The sequence below is a fragment of the Protopterus annectens genome, chromosome 11.part0, assembly GCF_019279795.1.
Source record: "Protopterus annectens isolate FY-2018-M chromosome 11.part0, PAN1.0, whole genome shotgun sequence".
Taxonomy (NCBI): Eukaryota; Metazoa; Chordata; order Ceratodontiformes; family Protopteridae; genus Protopterus; species Protopterus annectens.
The window spans coordinates 1,048,633,058-1,048,657,447 of record NC_056745.1 but is presented as its reverse complement, the minus strand read 5'-3'; the positions used below and the strand labels follow the sequence as shown (position 1 = coordinate 1,048,657,447).

General features: G+C 38.2%; 1 protein-coding gene across 1 annotated transcript in view; it reads left to right on the top strand.

Annotated features, from left to right (window-relative positions):
• LOC122815018 (kinesin-like protein KIF21A) overlaps positions 1-24,390 on the top strand; it is a 1,294,913-nt gene that overhangs the window by 1,121,951 nt on the left and 148,572 nt on the right. The window contains exon 31 of the mRNA XM_044087270.1: positions 16,038-16,155. Within this exon, the coding sequence (XP_043943205.1) occupies positions 16,038-16,155 (118 nt within the window). The remainder of the gene's footprint in view (positions 1-16,037; positions 16,156-24,390) is intronic.

Here is a 24,390-nt window from a genome sequence, read left to right as displayed (position 1 = left end):
TCACTGTTGCAGTCCTGGTTACCCTCCCTCCTGCCCCCTAACATCTTTTGGCTATACCTCTACTTTCCTTTACTATGCTTAAAAGCTTTTTGGTGTATTCGCTTTTTTGTTGGAGGTATGTCATTGGATTTTTATATTTAATTGCTTCCCATTAGGGGGGCACCTGATATCTGGGGCAAGAAAAACTGATGTAATGGCATCGGCTGCATGTTTTATACCCCTGACGACCTGACGTCATGGAAGAAGGGACAGCAACCGGCACAGGACCCAAGACTTTGTTAATCAGGCCGACTGAGGGCTGCCTGCAAGCAGATAACCCAAATGTAATGACTGCAACAGTGAATACACTCGAACCTCTATATTTATGGTAAGTGTACACAACTGTACTTTCCACTGAAAATTAGAGACATACAGATTCAGCACAGTGACAGTACCAAACATTATGGACGCAGTGGATGACATCAGTTGTAAGTAAACTGTGTGAGTGTTGCTCTTTACATTTTGTTAAGACCCTTCACTCAGTACAAAAATAATTGTACACCCTCCCTGACCCAAACTTGTCTAATGTGCACACATATCCACAAGTGACTTGATAAGACAAGATATGAAAGATTACAAGCCATTGGTTGGTTTATGTACTTATATGTGTATATTGTGTAATTTGCAACTCTTAACTGGCTGGCAGCTGAGGTTGACAAACTGTAAAGCTGAGCTGTGGATGTATTTTAATTCAGTTACTCTTCTGCATTGACATTATCTTGTTATATTTATTTGTAAGTTATGTTAAGCAGGAGAGACATTTTGAGAAGCATGTCAGGATGGGTGCATCTGGAAAAGGGTCAACAGATCAGCCCACCTACCCAGTCAACAAATAGTAAATAAATACAACTACATCATGCTGAAATAATCAAAATAAATGGTGCGCCATAAAAAATTTAAGAGCAAGCTGTACAGTGCTGTGTACCCCAGGCTGCCTGTGCCAATGTAGGTCTTGAAATTTAATGGAATGGTTATAGTAAATATAGCATCCCAGAGGGAAGGCAGCACTAATCTGTGCTGTCAAGCAACAGTAAATTGCAGTGTTGCTAGTACACTTATTTGGAGTTAGAACACACTAAGGTATTCAGATCAGTGATTCTCCAAACATACATATTAGTGAGTTTTAGTGGCATTTTCTCCCATGCCCCCTGGTTACCATGACAACAGATGTGAAGGGGGAAACAGAAGCAGTGGAAAAGAGAGAGAGGATCCTATACAGAGCAGCAAAGATTCACATTTTGAATGTTAAGCAGGACGCCTGTCTTTAAAATTTGTGAATGGCTTTCTTTGTATGGTTTATTGTAGCTTAATAAACATCAGGACTGACAAGTGAAGCAAGTGTAGAGAAATGCAAATTTAACTACACTATCAGCTTGAAGCTCGTTTAATTGAGACCCTTTTTATGTTACAGTGATGCAGAAAAAGTAACTGGATAGATTTCCTTAGTACTGTAGTGACATTTTTATAATATTTTAAAGCTTTTGTTGTATAAAGCTGGCTTTACTTATTACTTGGTTTATATTTCACCTTAGCAGTTGGAGGCATAAAAAAATGTATACCATAACACAGAAGTGCATTCACAAAACCACAATACTAGAGCCTTTTCTTACTTAGCTGTGAAGTTCAGACCATCATATGGCTATTGAAAGTTTCTTGTTTTTATTAGGAGTTGCAGGTGCTGCTGTAGTATAAGCTTTTAGTTGATGGTCACTAGGAAGTCTACAAAACTAAGTTTTGTATTCATATGTCACTGCAGAGCAGATAGAAGTAACGTCTTATCATAATGAAGTCTGAATTTGCTGATTTCTAGACTAACACACAACTAGTTATTAAGATGTTACATAATCATTAGTTTATTGCTGTTATTGTTTTACTGCTGTATTTGCTTTTAGTCTGGGCATTTCCTGAAATCAGTTCTCCTGGATTACTCCATCATTCCAGTTAAACAAAATAAAAATAAATATTATACATCTCTCTCTCTCTCTCTCTATATATATATATATATATATAAAGCTATGTATAATATATGTGTGTGTATATATATATATATATATATATATATATATATATATATATATATATATATATAAAGCTATGTATAATATATGTGTGTGTGTATATATATATATATATATATATATATATATATATATATATATATATATATATGTATGTGTGTGTGTGTGTGTGTGTGTGTGTGTGTGTATATATATATATATATATGTATACATACACATGCATGCCGGGCAGCACTGGTTAGCTAGGGTAAAACTATTCCCAGCTCCACAAAGTCTCCTCTTCAATTTTTCCCTTGGAACTAGACAAACTTTCAACTTAAGCACTCAAGCCACTTTTTTTCTCAGCCTTGCACTTATAAACCCTAGCACTAGACCCTCCTGTACGGTACAGAAGAACAAGGCTCTCTATTCGACCTTACCAGCCATCCAGTAAACAGTTCACTGTACCTATCCAGGCATGTCCAAAGGGCAGTGTCAGGTGTACTCTCCAGTCCAACTGGTGAATCTGGGCATTTTGAGGCAGTGTTACAACTGCCTCATGTACACAGACAAACCCCCTCCTCCTACCACCAAACACTAATATATGCGAGAGATGCAGTTATACGGCCAAACTGGAGGCTAAGCTCTCTCAACCCAAGACTGGATCAGACAGTCAAGAGGAGAAGGGAAATACTTGCATCACACCACCAGTCTCACATAAACCCATTAAAGCAGCACTGGAAAAAAACACACATAAATACATGAAAACATACTCGGAGGCACTAAATAAAAATCTGCAAAAGCAACAGAGACCTCCAAAGCAAACATCCAAGCAACCTCCACCTCCCAACACAAACCATGAAACACATACTTCACAAAACCAGTGTGCCATGCAATCACAGCCCTTAAGGCAAAATAACATACCCACCATACTAGTAATAGGTGACTCTATAGTCAGGCACACTGACGTCCCACTCACTAAGCTGAATAAGGAGAAGATTACTGTTAGCTGCCTGTCTGGTGCCAGGATCCGCCACATAACACAAGCACTCAGGTCACTGCAGAACAAGTACAAATATGACTCTGTCATTTTCCACGTTGGTGTGAATGACCTGAGCCGTACCTCTCTGGACTACATGAAAAGAGACATGGAAGAGCTCTCTGATCACACAGCCCAGGCCAGTATGACCCTGACCCTGAGTAGCATCCTGCCCTTACCAAGAATGATACCACGGTATAAAGAAAAAATTCTCAATTTCAACAATTGGCTAAGTTTCTGGTGTCATTCAAAGGGGATCCAGTGTCTGTCTGCCTGGGACGACATGCTCGACAAGCCATGCTACTTCGCTAGACACGGCTTGCACCTGTCACCCTTAGGCTTTCGAATACCAAGGCTCTTGCCACCCCCATAGTGCCTTTTTTAGGCAAGGCTCAAAAGACAAACCCACCGCCGTAAATAGCACAAGTAAAAAACTGAGGGTAATGCTACTCAGTGCCAGAAGTCTGAACCTCAGAATGCATGCACTCGAGGCACTCCTCAGTATGGAGAAAATCGATATATGTGCAGTAACAGAAACCTGGTTTAAGGCTCCAGAGAGCACCCCAGCACTACCAGGCTGCAACTCATACCATACATTTCAGCCACAGAACCCAAACCGAAATACAAAAGGCGGGTCTGTATCCATATTCATCAAGGATACCCACACCTCCAGGTTAGTGGCACAGCACGATGCTTCAGAGATCATCCACGTGCAACTAACAATGGGCAAAACTGCAATTCAAATTGTAGCTTGCTACAGATCACCCACCATGTCCCAGGACCCCCATTCCACATTTCTGGAAACACTGGGAACATAAAGGTCCTACCAAACACCCTAATATTGGGTGATTTCAATTACCCAAACATTAACTGGGAGAACTGCTCAAGTACTAACTCCCTTGCCCAACAGTTCCTAGAATTTATAAACTCAAACGCCCTGGTTCAACTGGTCAACACACCCACCAGAGATGACAACATATTGGACCTGGTCATCACCAACATGGGCGACCGGTGTTCCACACCGGAGGTCAACCCCTCGCTGGTTAGATCTGACCATAAACAAATCACTTTGGATATCCACATTCCGCCCCCACCCCTGGACAAAAAAAACACCGTGAAAAACTTTTCAAAAGCAAACTTCACGTTACTTAAGACCGAGGTGGAAAGTTTTAAAGCCCCCATGCTGAAGGATAACACTGTCCAAGCTGCAAAATCCTTCACTAATGCATTCTATGGGCACCTACAAGAATGCATGTATCATGCCATCCCAAGCAAAACCAAGACTCACTCCTCCAAGAAAAGGAAACCAGTCTGGTGGACCCCTGCCATAAACAAGCTATACAATAAAAGGAGGAAACTAGTACAGAAAAGAGTAAAACCCCAATAAAGGAAGACATCCCTGATCAGTATCAGCAAGAAACTTCGATCCCTCATAAAATCATCCAAGGCGAGCTTTGAAAGAAAAATTGCCAAGGACTCCAAAGATAACCACAAGGCATTATTTAGCTATGTCAAGAATCTTAAGTGGCAATGCTCAGATCTGCTCGGAGTTAGTGCAGAATGGCATAAAATACACTGAATCGACCGATATCGCCAATATCCTGGCAGACAAGGTCAGCGCAAACTTCACCCCCAAGAGGGCCCATAACCATACCAGAAGAATGTAGAGTCCCTGAAATCACAGACACTCAGGTTAAAACAGCCCTCTCCAAAGCCAAAAACACAGCATCAATGGGACCGGACGGTGTCCCAGGCTGTGTCCTACACGAGCTCAAAGACGAACTAACCCCTCACCTAAACACACTGTTCAAACTCAGCCTCTCCACAGGCTACGTACCCAAAGAGTGGCGCACAGCAGCTGTTATTATGCTTCACAAAGGTGGAGCCACAACAGACCCCGGGAACGATCACCCTATAAGCCTGACTAGCTTGATCTGCAAGGCTATGGAGCGCATCATCATGGAACTCATTAACAGAGACATTGGGAACCTCCAAACACTGGACCCTACCCAGTTTGGCTTTAAGGGCAGATCATGCCTCCTAAACCTGGTGGACTTCTTTGAGACAGTTACCAAGGCTATAGATGAGGGAAAAGTGGTAGACACAGCCTACCTAGACCTCGCAAAGTCCTTCGACACCATTCCCCATTCTGGGTATTATAGACAAGCTCACCAGCCTGAACATAAATCCCTACGTCACAAGATGGGTTGCCAACTGGCTCATGGACAGAACCCACATGGCGAGAGTTGCGGGAGCTAGGTCCAACTCTAAATCAGTTACAAGTGGAGTTCCGCAGGGCTCAGTCCTAGGACCACTCCTGTTCGGCATATATTTCTCAGAGGTACAGGCAAGCACAGGAGGACTATGGCTGACCAAGTTTGCAGACGACTGCAAACTAGGGGCTATAATTGACTCTCCGGCTGGCACAGACATCCTCCAAAAGGGTCTCGGAGACGGATATCTGGTGTCAAAATCATGGTCTCAAGCTAAATGCCAAAAAGTGCATAGTCATCCCCTTTGGTAAAAACAAAATACCCACAAACTACTACATAGGTGGTAGTCCCCTAAATACGGAAGACGTGATAAGGGATCTGGGGACCCAAGTAGACAGTAATCTCACCTTTGACCATCACATTGCCAAAGTGGTTAGAAAATCCTTCTACGTGGCCCACCTAATCAAAAGAGGTCATTGTGCCCCTCTACTCATCACTCATCAGACCCATCATAGAGTACAATGCCCCATTTGGGATGTACCTTACAAGACACCTGCAACAGCTGGAAAGACCTCAGAAGTACCTCACCAAGAGGATCATTGGCCTCAAACAGATGCCCTATGCAGCTCGACTGAAGAAATTACAGCTGTACTCGTTTGCATACCGCCTACTCAGAGGTGATCTCTGCCTGACATACAAGGCCATGTCCAACCCAGAATTAATGGAGATGCTCCACCTAAAGAAAACCTTATCCCCACAAGCCACACACTCTAGGGATCTCAACCTCACCACAACAATAAATAGGACATGCTGGAGGGATAGATTCCTATCCCAGAGACTTCCCATGCTTTGGAACAAGATCCCAATCTACATTAGGCAGAGCACCTCGCTAACACTCTTCAAAAGAAATCTTGACGAGTGGATGGGAAACGGAAAGTTTATCTCGGGGATCAATTCAGTGGCCCTGCTGGACAGAGGCACAGGGAACTAATCTAAGGGGGTGGCGAAAGCCAACACATTCTGGCTAGCCAACACATTCGGGCAGATAGCCTAGTACCTACCTATGAACCTATATATATGTATATATATATATATATATATATATATATATATATACATACACACACACACACACAAACACAGATGCACACATACATGTGTGTGTGTGTGTGTGTGTGTGTGTGTGTGTGTGTGTGTGTGTGTGTGTGTATATATATATGTAATATATATATATATATATATATATATAATGTGTATATATATATATATATATATATATATATATATATATATATATATATATATATATATATACTCCAGCGGTGGTTGTGCTGCGGTAGCATTGTCGCCTCACAGTAAGAAGCTGTCCGGTTCGATTCTCAGCTAGAGCGTCTTCTGCGTGGAGACATGCGTGAATGGGCGTACCTTCGTTGAAGGCTGTGCGTCAGGCCTGGCAAGCCAGTACGTAAAAATCAACTGCCAATCATTAGCGGACCAGAGTTCCGCTGTGGCAACCCCTAACCAGGAAAAGCCGAAAGACACAACCAAAATATTTATTTATTTATATATATATATATATATATATATATATATATATATATATATATATATATATATATATATATATATATATATACAGACACGCACACACTTGCTTGAATACCTCATTTTAAGTATGTGAACCTAGGTTAGTAGACTGCATGAGTTATTATTTGCAGCAAAGATGATCAGTCTTTCATACAGAAAATTAATCAAAATATTTTGAAAAACACTGTTTCATTCCTGTGCCAGCTTGTATTAGGAAATCATATTAGGACAGATATGTAAAAAGTAGAGTTAGTCATTTAGTTGTTGGTTTGTCTAGATGGCACTACACTGTCTGCAGTTCTGTGACTTGCCTTGCACTGTACTTATCACAGTTGCAAAAGGTGATGGATTCTTAAGTAGGTTTAAATGGGACGAGTATATGATACTGCTGGAAGAATAGCTGCTCCAACAACAGTGCAGTTTCCAACCGCACAGAACTTATAAAATAACTGCAGATACTTAAAGCTGTACATAATTGTACATCTTGGCAGGGCCAGGTGGCTGTGTGAGTGATATGGAGGCTAGTGGACCTTTCTGTTGAATGATACAAACTACATAATAACCAGAAAGACTAATCTGGGTGCAAACAGATAGTTCCCGTCCTTTCTTTATAACAGATGTCTCTTGTTTTTATTTTTCCTGTTGCACTCTATTCCTTTTTTATTTTTCCACACATCTATTGCTTATTTTTTCTATACATTCCATAACAATCCATGGAATGTATAGATGAAAAGTATACATTTTTAAAGTGCAGTGAGTTTGGCATAATGGTTAAGGTCTTCACCTCATGGATTCAAAGTGCAGGGTTTGATTCTGACTTTGTTATTGGCCAGGCTTAATATGGTGTTTAGGCAGTTGGTCTGGTATCACTTATGAATCTTTGGAATCAAGGAAAAAGTTCACTACTTACAATAATTTCTTACTGCAGTTAGCTTAGTTACTGCAGTTGTGAGAAAATGCAGTTCAGAGACACCTATGGCTACAGTAAGAAGGACCTCATTATCAGCTCATTAACACATCTCTACTTAATAACACTGTCAGACATAATGGTCGTGGTGTTCTTCCTAGTGGTCCATGCATCTTGTTGGCAAAGGCACCTCATTCCCACTCATGTATATACACAAACACACGTGTACAGACTCACACACACACACACACAAAACAGATAAGCTCCCCCCACAGTCAGTCCTAGTCACGGAAACACTTGCCTATTCACCTATACTCACACTCCCAGCACACACACACACACACACACACACACACACACACACACACACATACACACACATACACACAGTTGATTCCATAACTAACCCCATCATCCCCACCCCATGCAACAGACACACATACAAATTCAGATCATAAAATTCTTCCCCCAAAGCAGCTTCATTCACATAGCTCTCAATCTTCCATCTCCCAAATGTAAAACACTGCCTGTCATGATTTGGAACAAGTGGGCTGCATGTGAAGTACTTACTAACATCAACTATGAAGCTCACAGGATGGTTAAAATGTGTTTTTTTGATGAATTATATGTTACAGTATTATTTATCATGGATGTCAGTTAAAAATTCTTAACACTGATTGTGACAGATATGAGTAACAAGGACTTTTTAAGACTTGGTGAGGTACACTTTAGAGGTATGTTCATTCATGCTTCTGCAGACATGCATACACGGGTCCACACTTACCATCCCCATCTTTGATGAACCTGTCTGCACTGCTGCTGTTTCCATTGGCATGAATGGGTGATCATCATCTTTTGGCAATGTTCTTATTTTTCCTCCAACATATTACACAGCCATGCGATTCTTTGAAATTGACAGCTACTGGCATTTCGGTTGGAGCACATATGTAATTAGCATGACTTGCTCCCCCAGATTGCATCATTATCATGCAGTTGTGTCTGCATTAAGGCATCCATTAGTGTAGGTAGAGTGTTCTAAAAAAAGGAAAGGCTTACCTTGAGGAAGAAGACAAACTAGTTAAGGCTTCCCCCTCATTGTAAACCTTGCTGAAACCCATATGGTATTTTATATATTTCATGCTGTTTTAACTGCTTCTTAACTTTTGTGGATTCCCTTTAACTAATGTCACCCTATGTACTTAGTGCATTCTATCAATCGTTTGTTAATTTAACTATAATATGTTTTATGTGTTAAAGTTATTTTTTCTTAAATGTTTCTCACCTTATTGCTGTTTGTTTAGTGATTTACTCTTCTCTTGAATGTAACAGTGTTGTTGCTGAAAACAGGGAGTCATGGTCCAGCAGACCTGCTTATTCCAAGTAATAAAGAATTCATGTTTAAAAGTCATATTTTTTATCCCATCATACTTTTTTTTATACTAGGTGTCCAGAGGTTGGCTGCTGTACTGCATAGCAGTATCCTTGCAGTATTAGATGACATAAGAGGTTGTCATGGTGATAAACAAGTTGAGCACACTGTACCAAATTACTTTGGCATTTATTATTGATATTTCTCAATTAGTGTCCAAAATCAAAAAAGTATACATCTGTGCATGCTTACTTTCCCTAGGCATCCTCACAGACTGGAAATATTAATTAATTCACTGTAAGTATTTAACCATAAGTTGTACTCCAGTAATATCAGGGTGATATAATGCTGATCCACAGTTAGTTTAAATAAGAGAATTCATGTTTAGGCGTAATAAAAGCAAATGTTGGTCATGACCAGGCAGCACGTTTCTATGTATACTGTCCTGACTAATCAGCACGATAGTTAACACCCCTCCACTGCTGCTGAGAGTGATCCTGTCTGCCCTCAGAATCCTAAAAGCAGTAGGTAATGTCCACAAAACACAGACAGTGATGTCTGGAATAGCAGTGTTTAATAATTAAATAAATATGCCAAGAAGGCTGGATTATGTTAAAGGAAAACTGCGTACTTTCAATTATTTTTTTAGTTATAGTATATAAATAGAACCTACTTCTTTTCAGACTGTACATTGCTTTTGCAAACAAAGCACACAGCTTACTGTGCAGTGGGGTGTGGGATTAGGGTGGAACATCCCATAGCCAAACTAAGAAAATCTAAAGGTATTACTTCTCAGTGCTAGCAGTCTAAACAAAAAACTCCACTCCGTAGAAGCTCTCTTCACCCTAGGGAATACTGACGTCTCCACAGTCACTGAGACATGGTTTAAAGCCGCAGAAAGCACACCGACAGTGCAAAGTTATAATGCCTTCCACACATTTAGACCAGCTACTACACAGACAGGGACTAAAGGTGGATATATCTCAATTTACATCAAAAATAAATGTACCTCAAGTCTGGTCAAACAAGACAATGCACGTGAGCTGCTACATGTTCAAATCACTATAGGCAAAGTCCAATACCACTTCCTTGCAGGCTACAGGTCCACCTCTATGACCCAGGAAAACCCATACCATGTATTTAAACCTATTGGAAACACTCACCATCCAGCCTAATACCATATTCATGGGTGACTTTAATTACTCCAGTATTAACTGGGAATCGTATATAACATCAAACATGCAGGCACAGAGATTCCTGGATTTTGTATACACAACCTCCCTGGACCATATTGTCAATACACCAACCGGGGGTGCAACCATACTGAATGTGGCCCTCACTAATATGGGAGAGTGTTGTGCACCCCCTGGTGTAATGTCTTCCCTGGTAGGGTCAGACCACAAAATGGTCTCCTTTGAAGTAAAAATAAAACTGATCCCCTCAGCTAAACCTGGAATATTCAGGAGCTACTGTAAGGCTAACTTCCTGCTATTAAGTGATAATCTGGCGAACTTTCAAGCCCCCATAAACCCTGAGAACACTGCTGCCTATGCAGAACTGTTCACAGAAACCATCTACAAGCATGCTAATAGCTGCATAGAGGCAGCAGTACCCACCAGAAGGAAGTACAGAACTAACTCAAAAAACAAGCCACTCTGGTGGAGTCACAAAACAAATAGGCTGTATAACAGAAGTAAGAAAATCATGGGAAAAATTGGAGGTGCATCATCCAGCAGAATAAAAGCACTCTCATCAAACTAAACAACTCAGAGTATAAATAAAGTCTGCCAAAGCCAAATCTGAGGTAAATTTGGCCTCCCAGGCCAAGGACAACCACAAGGCATTCTTTAGCTATGTCCATAACCTCAAAGCCAGTACACAGTTGTGTGCAGAGCTCATTGTAAATGGAGTCACCTATACAGAGCCAGAAGATATAGCAAACAGTGGCCGATAAATTCAGCTCCAACTTTACCCCTCTCTCCCCCTCAACTTGCCATCAGGAAATACCATCAAGTACAACTCCCCATGCTATCACTAGGGAACAGATCCATAATGCACTGTCTAAGGCCAAGACAGTATCCCAGGATGCCTTCTAAATGTCTTGAAACATGATCTGTCAGGCCCTCTGGAATTACTATTTAACTGTAGCCTCCAGATAGGCTTTAAAGCCATGGAAAGAGTTGTCATGGAAGTGATCGATAATGATATAGCAAACCTCCAGACACTGGACCCACCCCAATTTGGTTTTGTCAATGGCAGGTTATGCCTACTCAACTTGGTGGACTTCTTTGAGAAGGTCAACAAAGCAGTGGGTGTGGACAAAATGGTTCACACTGCCTACCTTGATCTGGCCAAGGCATTTGACACAGTACCCTACTCTGGCATTGTTGACAAACTCAGGAGGTTAGGTAAAAATCTGTATGTCACCCAGTGGATAGCCAGCTGGCTCACAGACAGAACCCAGGAAGTTAAAATTGGTGAGTCCACCTCTACAAAGAGGACAGTCACAATTGGAGTCCCTCAGGGATCAGTCCTTGGACCACTCTTTTTTTGGCATTTACTTCGCTGAAGTCAAGGCCAATGTCAGTGGTCTCTGGCTCACTAAATTTGCAGATGATTGCAAATTAGGAGCTGACATTGAATCCCACACTGACACAAATATTGTCAAGGAAGGGCTGACACAGACAAACAACTGATGTCAGAGCCATGGATTAAAGGAAATGCATGATAGTATCCTTCAGGAAGTCATTAACCCCTGGTAACTATCATATTGACAACACAGCCCTTACAGTTGACGTAGTAGTCAGGGACATAGGGACACACATACACAGTAACCTAGCCTTTGACCATCGCATATCTATACTAGTGAGGAAGTCATTCTATATTGGGTAAAGGTATGGCATCTAGGTCCAAGGAAGTCATTGTCCCACTGTATTCGGCATTCATCAGACCTAGTGCCTCCTCTGGTATGTACGTAAGCAGGCATATCCAACAATTGGAACGTCCACAGAGGTTCCTCACTAAAACAATACAGAGAGTAAATAAAATGGCCTATGCAGAACTCCTCAAGGCCCTGTCCCTGTATTCTGCCTCCTAAAGGCTGTTAAGGGGATTGTCAGACCCCACTCCGATGGACCTCCTGTATATCCACAAAACAAATGGCACAAGAATTACATGTTCTAAAGATTAAACATTGCCTGTAATATAAATAGGACCTGCTGGAGAAACGGGTATGTATCCCAGGCTCCCCATCCATGTGATGCAGAGTTCCTCCCTAACCCATTTCAGATGCAACTTGGACAATTGAATGAGCAACAGGAAATTCATTCCTGGTTTGGTACCTATGTCTCTAATGGATAGAGGCAACCTGTAAATGTTTCATCTGTCAGGCCCCTGATTGTAAATATTTCATCTCCAAAGCCCCTGCTTACACTTATCAAGGGTACCAGAACTTGTCAGAGATTTGGGATGTACGGCTATGCTTAAAAATCCCCTTGTGGTCATTAGCGTAGTAAACAGCTATGAACCTGTGGTGCTTCTTTGAGGAGTCTTTTGCTAAAACATAGAAGGATAAAGTGCTAAGATTATATCATGGTTGCATCTGTAGCAATAAGGGAACTGGGGGAGACTGTTGCTCCTAATGTGTTGGTAAGTGATCTGTTTAGAAGGTAGCAAACCAGTCAGATTCTTCAAAACTAAAGCTGACTATGGATAGAGATGACCTGAAGACTTAGTGGTCAACCAAGTCAAATGCTTTTGTGAGATTTATAAGGACAAAATCTGCAAGTTTCCCTTTATAGGTGTTCTGAAGGACATATCAAATAGGTTTGAAATGGCTGTCAGTGCTTCCTTTTGACAAAATTATGTGCCACTGTCTGGACTTGACGTTGTTTTGGGAGCAGATGCAGTCTTATTGGTGAACAGTTTTTTCTTGGATCTTTTCAAGTCCTGGAAGTAAACAGATGGGTCTGAAATTAAAAACAGAAATACATTTTGTAGTGTTGGAAATTGGCGTGGTAATTATACTTTGCATACACTGGGAAGGACATTTTGGGTAATTCATAAGCTGAATATGTGGAAGAAGGCAATGTGATATGGCTTTACAAATTTCTATAAACTATGGGCTGTGAAGCCAGCAATGCCATTTGTGGTATTGAATCTTGTCAGCAAAATTAGAGATTTTGGAGTTTTTTTGTTTTTTTTTTGTGAGAGAGAGAGAAGAAGATTAAGGTAGATATCTGATGGGAGTATGGTCCGTGAAGGAGGAATAGGAGTATATGGTAAAGAACCCTGATAGAAGGTCTTCAAGAGATGATGGCCCTTTTATGTTTGAGAGGAATGGTGGGTGATTACTAAACATGCTTGCTTGGACATTTGCTTCTTTCTTGAAGTTCTTTGGTTGGTTAAGAAGAAACAACTGCTTACCTTGGTAGAACGTTCCTTTATGAAATCTAGTAGTATATTTTGATTTGTTTTATAAAGGTATTTCTGTCCTTGAGTTTATGGAAAGATTTCTGTTTCCATTGTGCCCATGACTGATTCCTCCACTTAAGGGGGTTACATTTGTTTAGGCATACATTTATTTTTATTAGTTTTTTCCAACCTGATGATATCTGAGAAATAATAATCCTGAAGATTATTAAGAAGGTAGGCTAGTAGCCTGTCTGCAGTATTGATCTGTCAGAGAAAAGTATATAGGTGACTAGTTTGTAGTGATGAGGCAGGCCTTTAGTTTGTCAGTTTTGTCATGGAGTATCGGATCAAAGGAGATAGGATTTGTTGGAGATCTCAGTAATTTAGAGTTAGTTTGAAGATCATTGGTGAGTGATCACTAAGGGATGGGGAATGTATATAGCCAAGTGTTTATTATGCTTGTGATTATCGGGACAAGTAAAGAATGGTTATTGTTGAAGGGGTCATTCTGTTGGGTTCATTGAGCATTTATTAAAGTTCTGCATTAGCAGGAGTGTCTGGAATGTCATTTTCCTCATGCTGTTATTTGTATCTAAGCTGTTATACATAGTCACTTGCCCATCTCTTACTGACGTTGTCATGTGGAGACATTCTTGTGATTTGCAGCTGTCAGTTTTACAGCTTGTTAACAATAATAAATCTAAAGGTAAGTTTGGTGAGTCTAGATTTGCCATAGGTGTAAGCAAATTATGGAAGAAATGCCCCTACAGCCTGAGATTTTAGAACAAGAGTTAAAAGACAGCTTTCATGGGAATTGAACCCGTAACTGTTGTGTTAATTGATACAAGTTTTTACCGTTATTATTGAATTGTTTTAATCCTAAGGTTTGATTTACTTCAAGTTGTTTTATTGCTACCAAGTATTATTAAGCCTTTAGGATTATCAAGCTTTTCAATGTGCTCTTTACTTAGCATCATAGGAAGTTCAATGCTCCTGAGTTTTCTGACCATTATGCCTAGGTAATTCCTACACTAGACTCTACGTAGGGCAAAGCCAGTCAAGCATGGGGTGAATTTATTAATACCCATACAATTTTCAAGATTCCATTTGAAGAAACATGGGGTATCACACTGCTTGATCTGCAGAGGGAGTCTATTCCAGAGGTGTGGGAGACGCTGCCTTTTTATACCTCTAAATAACTTTTCTAAATCTCACTTTGTTGTATTTTTATTACACTAGGCTTTTCCTATGTTCTTAACTGACTGTTTCTTCATTGTTTACTCCCAGTCTATTGCTAGAAATGAGTCAATTTTGGATTAGTACACTACCCCAGACAAAGCCTGAATGAATGAATAAAATACCATACTCATAGTAATGACCATTCAGCATACTTACATCTCTTCTTCTGTGCATTAAACTACCTTCATCTGTCAAGTTAATCATCATGCCGTAAGACTTTAAGCCTTTTCATAATACTAGGTCAAGTGTTTCCAATGTAACTAGTACCCATTACTATTTATTCCTGTACCTTGCTTTTTTATTAACTTGTAATTAGGTCAGAATCTGTATAGAGTCTTTTCACTTTTATCTGTTGTAAGGGAGCAGTCCTCATACTTTATAACAAACTCATCACAACAGTTTTGGCACGTTTGTCTTCCTCATTTCCCAGACGTTGTGTGATCCTTGTGAATGTTTTAGTTGGAGAGGTGTGGAGAGGGCAGATTCTTCCATAAGCATGGGTCAGTGGTCCCTGCAAAAATTTGGGATGTACCATTTTTGCAGGGGCATGTGGTGGGGGCAAACTTTTTGTATTGGAGTTTCAGTGAGCATGTCCTTGTCATTGAAGATCATATTTATTCTTGATCTAAACCAAAAACATCCAAAGGCAACCATGTAGTGCTCTTTTTCAAGTATTCAGGCTGGGCAGTTCTTCACTGAGGGTTGCCTTTAAATATTTCTGGTTTGGATTTGTGCGTCATACAGCCATGGAATTTGGTGTTTTTCCATACTTGATCTACTGAACATTGATGTATGTATATGTAGATAACATTGTCTCGTATGTAACTATTTGCTGTGTCTGCTAATGGAGATAATTTTTCCGGAGGATTCCTATAAATTAAATGTGTCTGCTGAACATTCATGATTAAGAAATGCAAGTAAATGGATTAATTCCAGTGATGAGAAAGCAAGCTGAAGTTGAAGTTACCACAATTGACTGTTAGATGGTCAGTGTGCAGGAGAGTATGGGAGATTTCAGAAGTTGTTGAGTTTGGCAGTAATTATTGTAAGTTATCCTGAGGAGTCCTGGTTAACCATCCATTTGAGTGTAGTGTCATGGTTGCTGCAGACTGGGTCAGTAGTACGAGTTAACATTGTTCACACCATCAACTCCCATATCCATATTCCTATATATTATTTCCATGGTGTATTAAAACAACACTGACCTTTTTTTTTTTTTTTTTTACCTCCACAGGTTTCAGTCTACTGGAAAATTAACTGGACATATTGGCCCTGTTATGTGTCTTGCTGTAGACCAAGCTGCAAACGGACAAGATCTAATTATTACTGGTTCCAAAGACCACTATGTAAAGGTAAATACTTTTTAGATTATACTCTGCAGTAATGATTTGACAACTTCTCCTTATAATTAGTAGGCAGGCTACAGTAGGCACTGATCTGAATAATGTGTTATTTACATGTATTTTACAGACTACTTAGAGAAAAAAATATTCTGTTAACCTTTAAGTATTGAGATGCAATGTTTCCTTTTCTTGTACCATTACATTAGATTTTAATATTTTACCCCACTGCTCACATAACTGTTTGAAGAGCTATATTTACTAGCATGCATATTAGGCATTCCTCTTTAATTTACTGCTTCCTGTTTCTGCATAGAGCTGTAACCCGGTGACAAACGCTTGCTAAAGATTTTTGATTAAAAACAAAATTAGCCCACACAGCAGGTTATATTTACCTTGCGAATATGTTTGCTTATACTGATTTCAACTTTATGCCCACTCAAATGTAGTAGTCCTACAGTGAATAGCATCATTATATATGTTTTGTACTTAATTTAATAGAAATTTAATAGAAATTTTCCATTTTTTAAAGAAAGAGAAAAGAAGCAGGTTTGTTTTATGCAGACCTTTGTTAGAAACTGTCAGTCCAAATCACATTAAGCCAATTTACACTGAAGTGCTGTTGTATTTTAAACTTTTTTCTTTTCTTTTTTTTTTTTGTGCGGAAAATTACCTGTTCTGTCGTATTTTCTTGCAATTATGTTCAGGGTCTTGCATAGGGTTGCCACCTTTTCAAATGGCCAAAGTGGGACATTTTTGGTACAAACATCAGATTTTACATGCCGACACATACCCACGCTCAGTACAATGGTTAGAACTTCACTTTTTTCCTAAATAAAAGCTTATTCTTGTAGCATTTGAGTTGCTTATTCTGTTTCTTATAACATTTAGGTATTTTAGATGCAGAATAACTGTTTTATGAAACTATTACATAAAATATAGGAAATTATTTTGTCCTAAAATCTCAGGACATTTGCCATTTTTACAATTTTTTGTCAGGACATAACTGCCCAAAGAGGGACTGTCCCTCGCAAAGTGGGACAGGTGGTAACCCTAGTCTTGCGAAAATCTGCATGCAACATGGATTTTATGTGATGTAAGATATTTGGTATTGTGGTGCAACTTTCTTGCAGCTTTTTAATTTCTCCAAATCTTTCCGGTTTCTAATACTATGATGGGAATGGACCCCATTCCTAAGTCAAAGTATCATTAAAGTTCATGAAATTAGTATTGTTTCAGTCTTTGATGTCAGACAGAAGTGCTCTTCGCAGCACCCGCAGTGTGCCCAGTAATGACGACTCCTGCAATTCGTACAGAGTTGCACGTATTGGTAACATCTAAATATGATTGTAGATTCTTTTTTAGAAGACCTGTTGCTCCTACTACTATTGGAACTGTGTAGGTATCGTTCTTCCACATTGTTCTCATTTCTGTCTGCAAATCCTTATGTTTTGTGACTGTAGTCACTGGGTGTAGTGATTTCAATGATCAATGCTACTTTTGTCTTCTTTTCATGGACCACTATATCTGGTTTTCTTGCATCTGTCTTTTGAACTGTTGGTAATGGGTGATCCCATATGATGTAGACTTCATCATTTTCTGTGATGATTTGTGGCTCAGGTTTCCAGTGTTTTTCAGCTGCTTCAGTATTATAACATTTGCACAATCTCCAGTGCAACAGTCTTGCAACATTATTATGCCTTTCAGTATACAGTTCTTCTGCTTTTAGTATATCACAACCAGCAACAAGGTGTGCAACTGTTTCCAGCTCTGTTTTACAAAACCTACATTTGTCTGTTTCTTCCATATGTTCAATGGACTTTGTAAACCAATGTGTACGTAGCTCACTATCTTGGTCCACCAATATTTAACCTTTCATATTTGGTTTGAATTTGCCTCTCCTTAACCATTCATGTTTTCGATCCTGATAAACATGAGGTTCTTCCAGGAGTTTTCTGTACTTGCAACTATATTATATGCACATTTCTTGGTGCCTTATCTGATCCTTCACCTTATATTCTTTTTTTTTGTTTTGTTTTTTTTGGTACTTTCAGTTGCTGTCTGATTTTCATCTACTTCTGGTGTGATTTCCATTCCTGCTTGATGCTGATATGCTTCTGCTGGACTAAGAAGGAAAGCCATCTTAGATTTATTCTTCTTGTGTTTCAAAACTTTCACTGTATTTGGGACTGGTGAGGTCAGCAAATATATATGTAGTTCCACAATTGCAGATCTGTACATGTAATCAATTTCAAGAAGGCCCATACCTCCTTTGGAATGGGGAATATGCAGTCTTGGTATGCACCGATTTTTATAAATCATTTGATGAGCATGAAGCATCCTTCTTGTTTTCCTGTGTAATCTATCCAACACCTTTTGGGGCCAGTCAGTCACTCCAAAACTGTAAGTTAGGACAGGGAGAGCAAATTGGTTTATAGCTTGAATTTTATTCCTTGATGTCAACGCTGTTTTCAGTATTGATTTGTCTTCTACAATATTCCTTACTAAGTTTTATTCACATTTGTTCATTTTTTATTATTGATCCTTCATCAATTCCCAAATATTTATAAACTCCCTCTTGCTTGATTTCTTATGTCACATTCTTGTCCCAAACTGATGTTTTCTTAGTGCTGCAGCTTTCCTGCTTTAAAGGTTGCTTTTGCAAATTTATCAAGACCAAACGACATGCTTATATCATCTGAAAAAAAATTTAACTACTTGAAGTTGCACTTTCAGTTCCTCGTCTGATGAGCTATACAGTTTCAAATCATCAACAAAGAGAAGATGAGAAGTCTTTACACTTTGTTGCTTTCTGGGAGCCACATTATAACCATGACCTAATCTGTTAAGCAGACAGCTTAATAGGTTAAGAGACTTTTACAGCCAGTGTTAGTGATTTGCTGTCCCTTCAGGTAGGGTCACCATTATAGTAAATCATAACGTTACCCACCTTATGCATATCTTTTCCCATCTAGATTGCAAAATAATATGGGGTATTCTGCCTACAAAGAGCCAACACAAGTCTTTTGCTGGTGAGGTGGTGGTACATGTAGGCATAAAAGTTCCATGTATGTCCTGCATTGATGTCCTGTCTGAAATCACTGTTGCAGTATTCCAAACCAATGGGTTATCACTACTGACATCCAGCAGGTGTACCAAAGCTTAACCTTTCATAGGTCATATGTCTGATAAGTGACCTGTCCTGGTAAACGGAGTATATTGGCAGACGTACAAGCATAGATCCTTAGATAAGTGCTCTAACCCCCCTCCTACACAGCGCCTCTGGCTGCAGTTATATAGAGATTGTTCTGATGATTATAGTCTGTGCAGTCAGGATCATCAAGTTACAAAGCTTTACTGATTATTTTATATTAATCCTTTTAGAACTGTTTGGGCTGGCTACCATAAGGCCAGCATTAAAAATAAAATGTGAACGTGTGATAATAGTCGTCTGCCCAGAGTTAGTGAATTGTCTTTTGATTGAATGATTCCGTATAAAACTCTGGATTGGACTATGTTGTTTTAAAGAGCTGTAGATTAGGATTAATAGTTTTTAGCAGTGCTTCTGAGCCACAAGACCATAAATGTATGGTATTTGATAGAACTGATTTACATTTGCGGCAAAAATATTTGCACATTATTGAAAATTAGTTATGTAGCCCTGCTGTTTTAGTAAGCTTAAAATGGCCCACATGGGCAACTAGACTAATAACTAAATATGAACCTATGAAATCAGGAGAGTGAGCAAACCCTGAATTTTATTGTACAGGCACAAATGCAACCTTTTAATAGTTACTAGTGATACTTTAGTTCTTTTAGTAATTGATTGTCTATGTCGTAAATGTATTGGTGTTCATATTTTAACACAGTAGTGCTCTGAGAAACCGAAGCAGGATTGTAACTAAGAAACTGTAATAGATTTAGCAGAGTTATCATTGAAGCTAGTGGTATAGGCTGATGTGAAAAAGATGAACTGGAATTGTATGTAACTGATGCTTGGAATATTTTTCTTTGTTTTATGTGACACAGATGACACGGAAGTTGATAAATTTAACCATGGATTTCATTTATCAACAAAACATAGAGAACAATTGTAAAGTCATCAAGAAAATTCAAGGTTCAAAACCAGAGCTAGAGCATGAATATCATGATCATGGAGTGATACAGATTCGTAATATGTAGTGAATGATGAGAAAGAATTAGAAGGAAATGTCAGTGTTTTACTGATAGAAACAAAATAGTGAAAAACATGACTGTTGGTGCAAAAACGAGAGTGAAAGATGGAAAAGAAGAGAAAGATGATAAAGAAAAGGAATGGAACCTTAATAGAAACACAAGGTATTAATCAAAATGTTTGCTTTTGTCAGGAAAGAAAAGAGACAAGAGACAAAATATTGTGAAACAGGTAAAGAAAATGTTCAGGACAGTAGTAATGTACAGATAAATGCAGATGAAAGTTCTTCAGTGCAGTTACTACAAGATCATTTGGAGAAATGTAGACATAATGTAAAATGGTATATTATTTTTGAGTTTAATTTAAGTAGACTGGAAGATACCTGATTCCAGGTGTATGTAACGATAGTTTAGTAGATAAAGTCAGAAGGAGATGTTCAGGAGATTGTGAACATAAAGGTATCATAAAGTTGAGGGTAATATAGATGAGGTTATGGAAAGGAAAACTGGAATAACTGAAGGAAAAAAATCTTCTTGGAAGAAATGTTAAGAGATTAGAAGATGGGACAACACTGAATAAATTAATATTCAAACAATTAATTATAAATTATGGAACAATACTAAACGTTTTAGGAGAAATAATAGGAATGAAATTGGAGGTGATAAAAAGGTAATATAAAGAAAAAAGGATTAGAAGGACGAAAGGATCTGAGTTGAAGAAATTAGTAATCCGAGAAGATGATACTGTCAAGCTGTAGTAATTAATAGAGCAGTATCTTCTGCAAATATTACTCCAGAGACTGAAATGAAATGGGTAGAAACAACTCGAGGAAAGAGATGGAAAAGAGAGAGAAAGTTAAGGAATTTACAAAAACAATAACACATCAAAGGTATAAATGATGATGAACAGAATAGGAAATGAGAGAAAGGAAGAGTGGATAGTGGTAATTTAATCCATAGAAGAAGGAAAATAACAGATGAGATAAGAATAAAAACATGGAGAATAAAGAATCTTCAGGAATAGTGATATGGCTACAGTTTGCAGACCTGAAGAAAATCAGAGATTTTTCTTTTTCAGAAATGTAATGTTTGGTTTGATTCCTTGTAGTTGAAGTACAGTACAACAAGAGAATGTAGAGAAGAGTGGTAGAAAGTGAGAAAAGGTTAAATTATGAATGAAAAGAAAAAGGGAATGAGGAGAAAGAAAATAATATTAAGAGGCAAATATCAAACATTTAGCGTAGAAGAGATAAAAAAAGAAACTTTTTAACAGGAAATTTAAACAATTTGCAGTATAGAGAAGAGATAGATGGTAGATCTGATCTCTGATAATATACAAAAAGATTCATTGGAAATTAAAAAAAAGGTTTTGAATTTTTTGAAACACTGTTATAAAACAGATACTAGTGGTATGGTATGGATAGAAAGAGCAAGTAAGTCAGTTTGTGTTGTAGAGATGACCTGATTGACTAATGTTGATGTGACATCCCATGTAATGGTCTAAAATGAAAGGTGTGAGGAATGCCATAGATATGCATAGTATGGGATGTAAGGAGTTTAACATTTTTTTTTGTTTTTTGTGTTAGAAAAGGCCCCTCAAAATATTAGGGGTGGGGATTGTGAATCTTACCTGGAAAAGAGGGAGTTGTTATGGCACATTAAATTAAATGCCACTCAGTACCCTGAAATTAATGACAAGGTTTTTTTTTTGTTAATAGTATGTTAATGATAAAGTCCAACAAGTTTTGAAATAGGTTTTAAGGAATCTTTAAAAAAAGTATTTTGGTGGAAGTTTTAAGTTGAGTTTTCTAGGTAAATGTGGTGATATACCCCATTTTGTAATGTTTGTTTATTGTGTAGTTGAACTTTATAGGCAACTGTGTTGATATATTTATTTCTTAATGTCTTTTTAATGTATAGCTTTTTAAGTGGTTTTAATTCATTTTGGGAAGAATTCATTATGAATATTACTAATTTGTCAACCTGATTGGTTAAGTAATTAACTGTAACTTGTAATTGTTTAGACTGTTGAAGTCCAGTAGTACACGGATGAATGCGCTTGCTTTTTGTAATTAATAAAAGTTCTGAGATGGCTTGGACAGTGTTTTAGTTTAACATCAAAAACTGTCTTTAAGAAAGTCATATTCTTGTGAAAAATGGGGAGAATTCTTAGGAGCACATAACCAGTTCTAATGCAATCCCTATGTCAATAATGGAGTTAGGAGAAAAGAAACCAGGTTGTGTCAGAGTAGATTCAAACAGGGATGTCTGTATTTGAAAGACCAGACAGAAATCCAGATGTATTACTCTGTCAAGGTCCTCTTGATTCATACAGCCATTTATTATTTAAAAAAGCAAACTAAGCACTTTCATCTGTTTTATTATGTGGAGACTTCAACTAAATAAATGCAGCTATAGAAAAACCTTAAAATCACATCATCATATTCTTGTCAAACAGTGGCTTAATTCCTTCATTTGTTTTAAAGATTCTTTTTTAATTAAATCTGATGTCAATGTTTTTAATTCAAACCAGAGTATATGCAGGCATTTAACTTTGACATTCAGATTCATATTTCTCCAAAACAGCTTCCAGGTTACTTCCCTTGGCTCAGAATTAATATGGTCTAAAATCCAAAATGCACTTTTTTAAACCTTCTGCAGAGTACCTCTCAACTGTATAGATTTTCACAGAATGTCCAGATTTTTGCCTCATATTTTTGGTGTGTTCCTCCTAAAATCTGTACTTTTCTGGCAGATAGTTGAGGATTGAAGTCATTAAATAATGACAAACATTTGAGTTTAAGACTCCACATCCTTCAGAAAATTCACGCTAATGCAAAACCTATTATTCTATCAACTTCCTAAGTTTGTAAGAGCAATATTAAAAATATGCTCCCCCATCATTTTAGGCTTTGTCCAGATTTTTTGTTCTAAGAGGTTGAGAGGTGTGATGACCTCAGTTTGCCTGTACAGCACATTACTGGGCATCATTCAGAATTAGTTCCTATTGCCTTGCGTCGAGTGCCCAGGATAGGCATCATCTCCTCTGAAGTTGAATTGGATTAAGCAGTTGATCAGTGAATGACTAATAGCACTTTGACCAAACCATACAGATTTGGCAAAATGCATCTGTAGGCAAACTGGTACACTGACAAAATGTATCTAAAAGTCCCGGAACAAAAAGAGACATGCATGCATTGGTAAAAAAAAGACAGGTACAATGTTACACTGGCATTTTTAGAAGTGCTAAAAGATGAATGGTAAAATAACACTATGACAAATTACGTTTTGGCAAAAAAGAACCATGACTGAGTAAAACATTGGCATACATATATGTAATACAGTTGTGCAGAGAATAGAATAAAGGCTGATTTACTACTATGTTCCTCCTACACCCGATAGTTCATTTTAACTTCCTGTCTTCTGAGGACCAGCATATATTGACTGTATATTGTATTCTGATGATAAGGAAAATAAACCTTTTTTCACACTTGCTGTTGAATTCTTGCAAATTAGCTTCTAGCTTTTACAGTGCAATTAAGGGAAAAAATATTCTAGGATTTCAGCTGACAGTTACCCCCAGCTCAAAAAAGTAACACTAACTGTCTGAAAATAAAATTACCATTGCATTTAAAAATGCACTTTAATGAACTGAACAGACATTAACACATCTGTGGTTATAATCATCACAATGATGCAGATACTTCCTTCAAAGCTTTTCCTGCACTCTTTAATATGTATTGCTGTCTGTCCTCAACTTTCTGTTTTGTTTAATTTTGTGCTTTTACAAGTGTGAAATCTCCTTGATCACAAAGTCCACTGCATGCTAACTAGTGTGAACTGTGTACCTGCTTTTACTACTTACTACTGACTGCACTATCTGGAACCATAATTTAAATTTGCAAGTGTTTTTCTAGATGTTCTCCACTTAATAGTTCAAGTGCATGTTTATACTTAATTTCTATGATACAGTACAATTTTTTACACTGTCCATTGTGATGATACCTTTTTGAGTTCACAGCTTCATTATGAAAACAAACATCAGAAAAAATGTTTAAATTAATGATGTTAAAC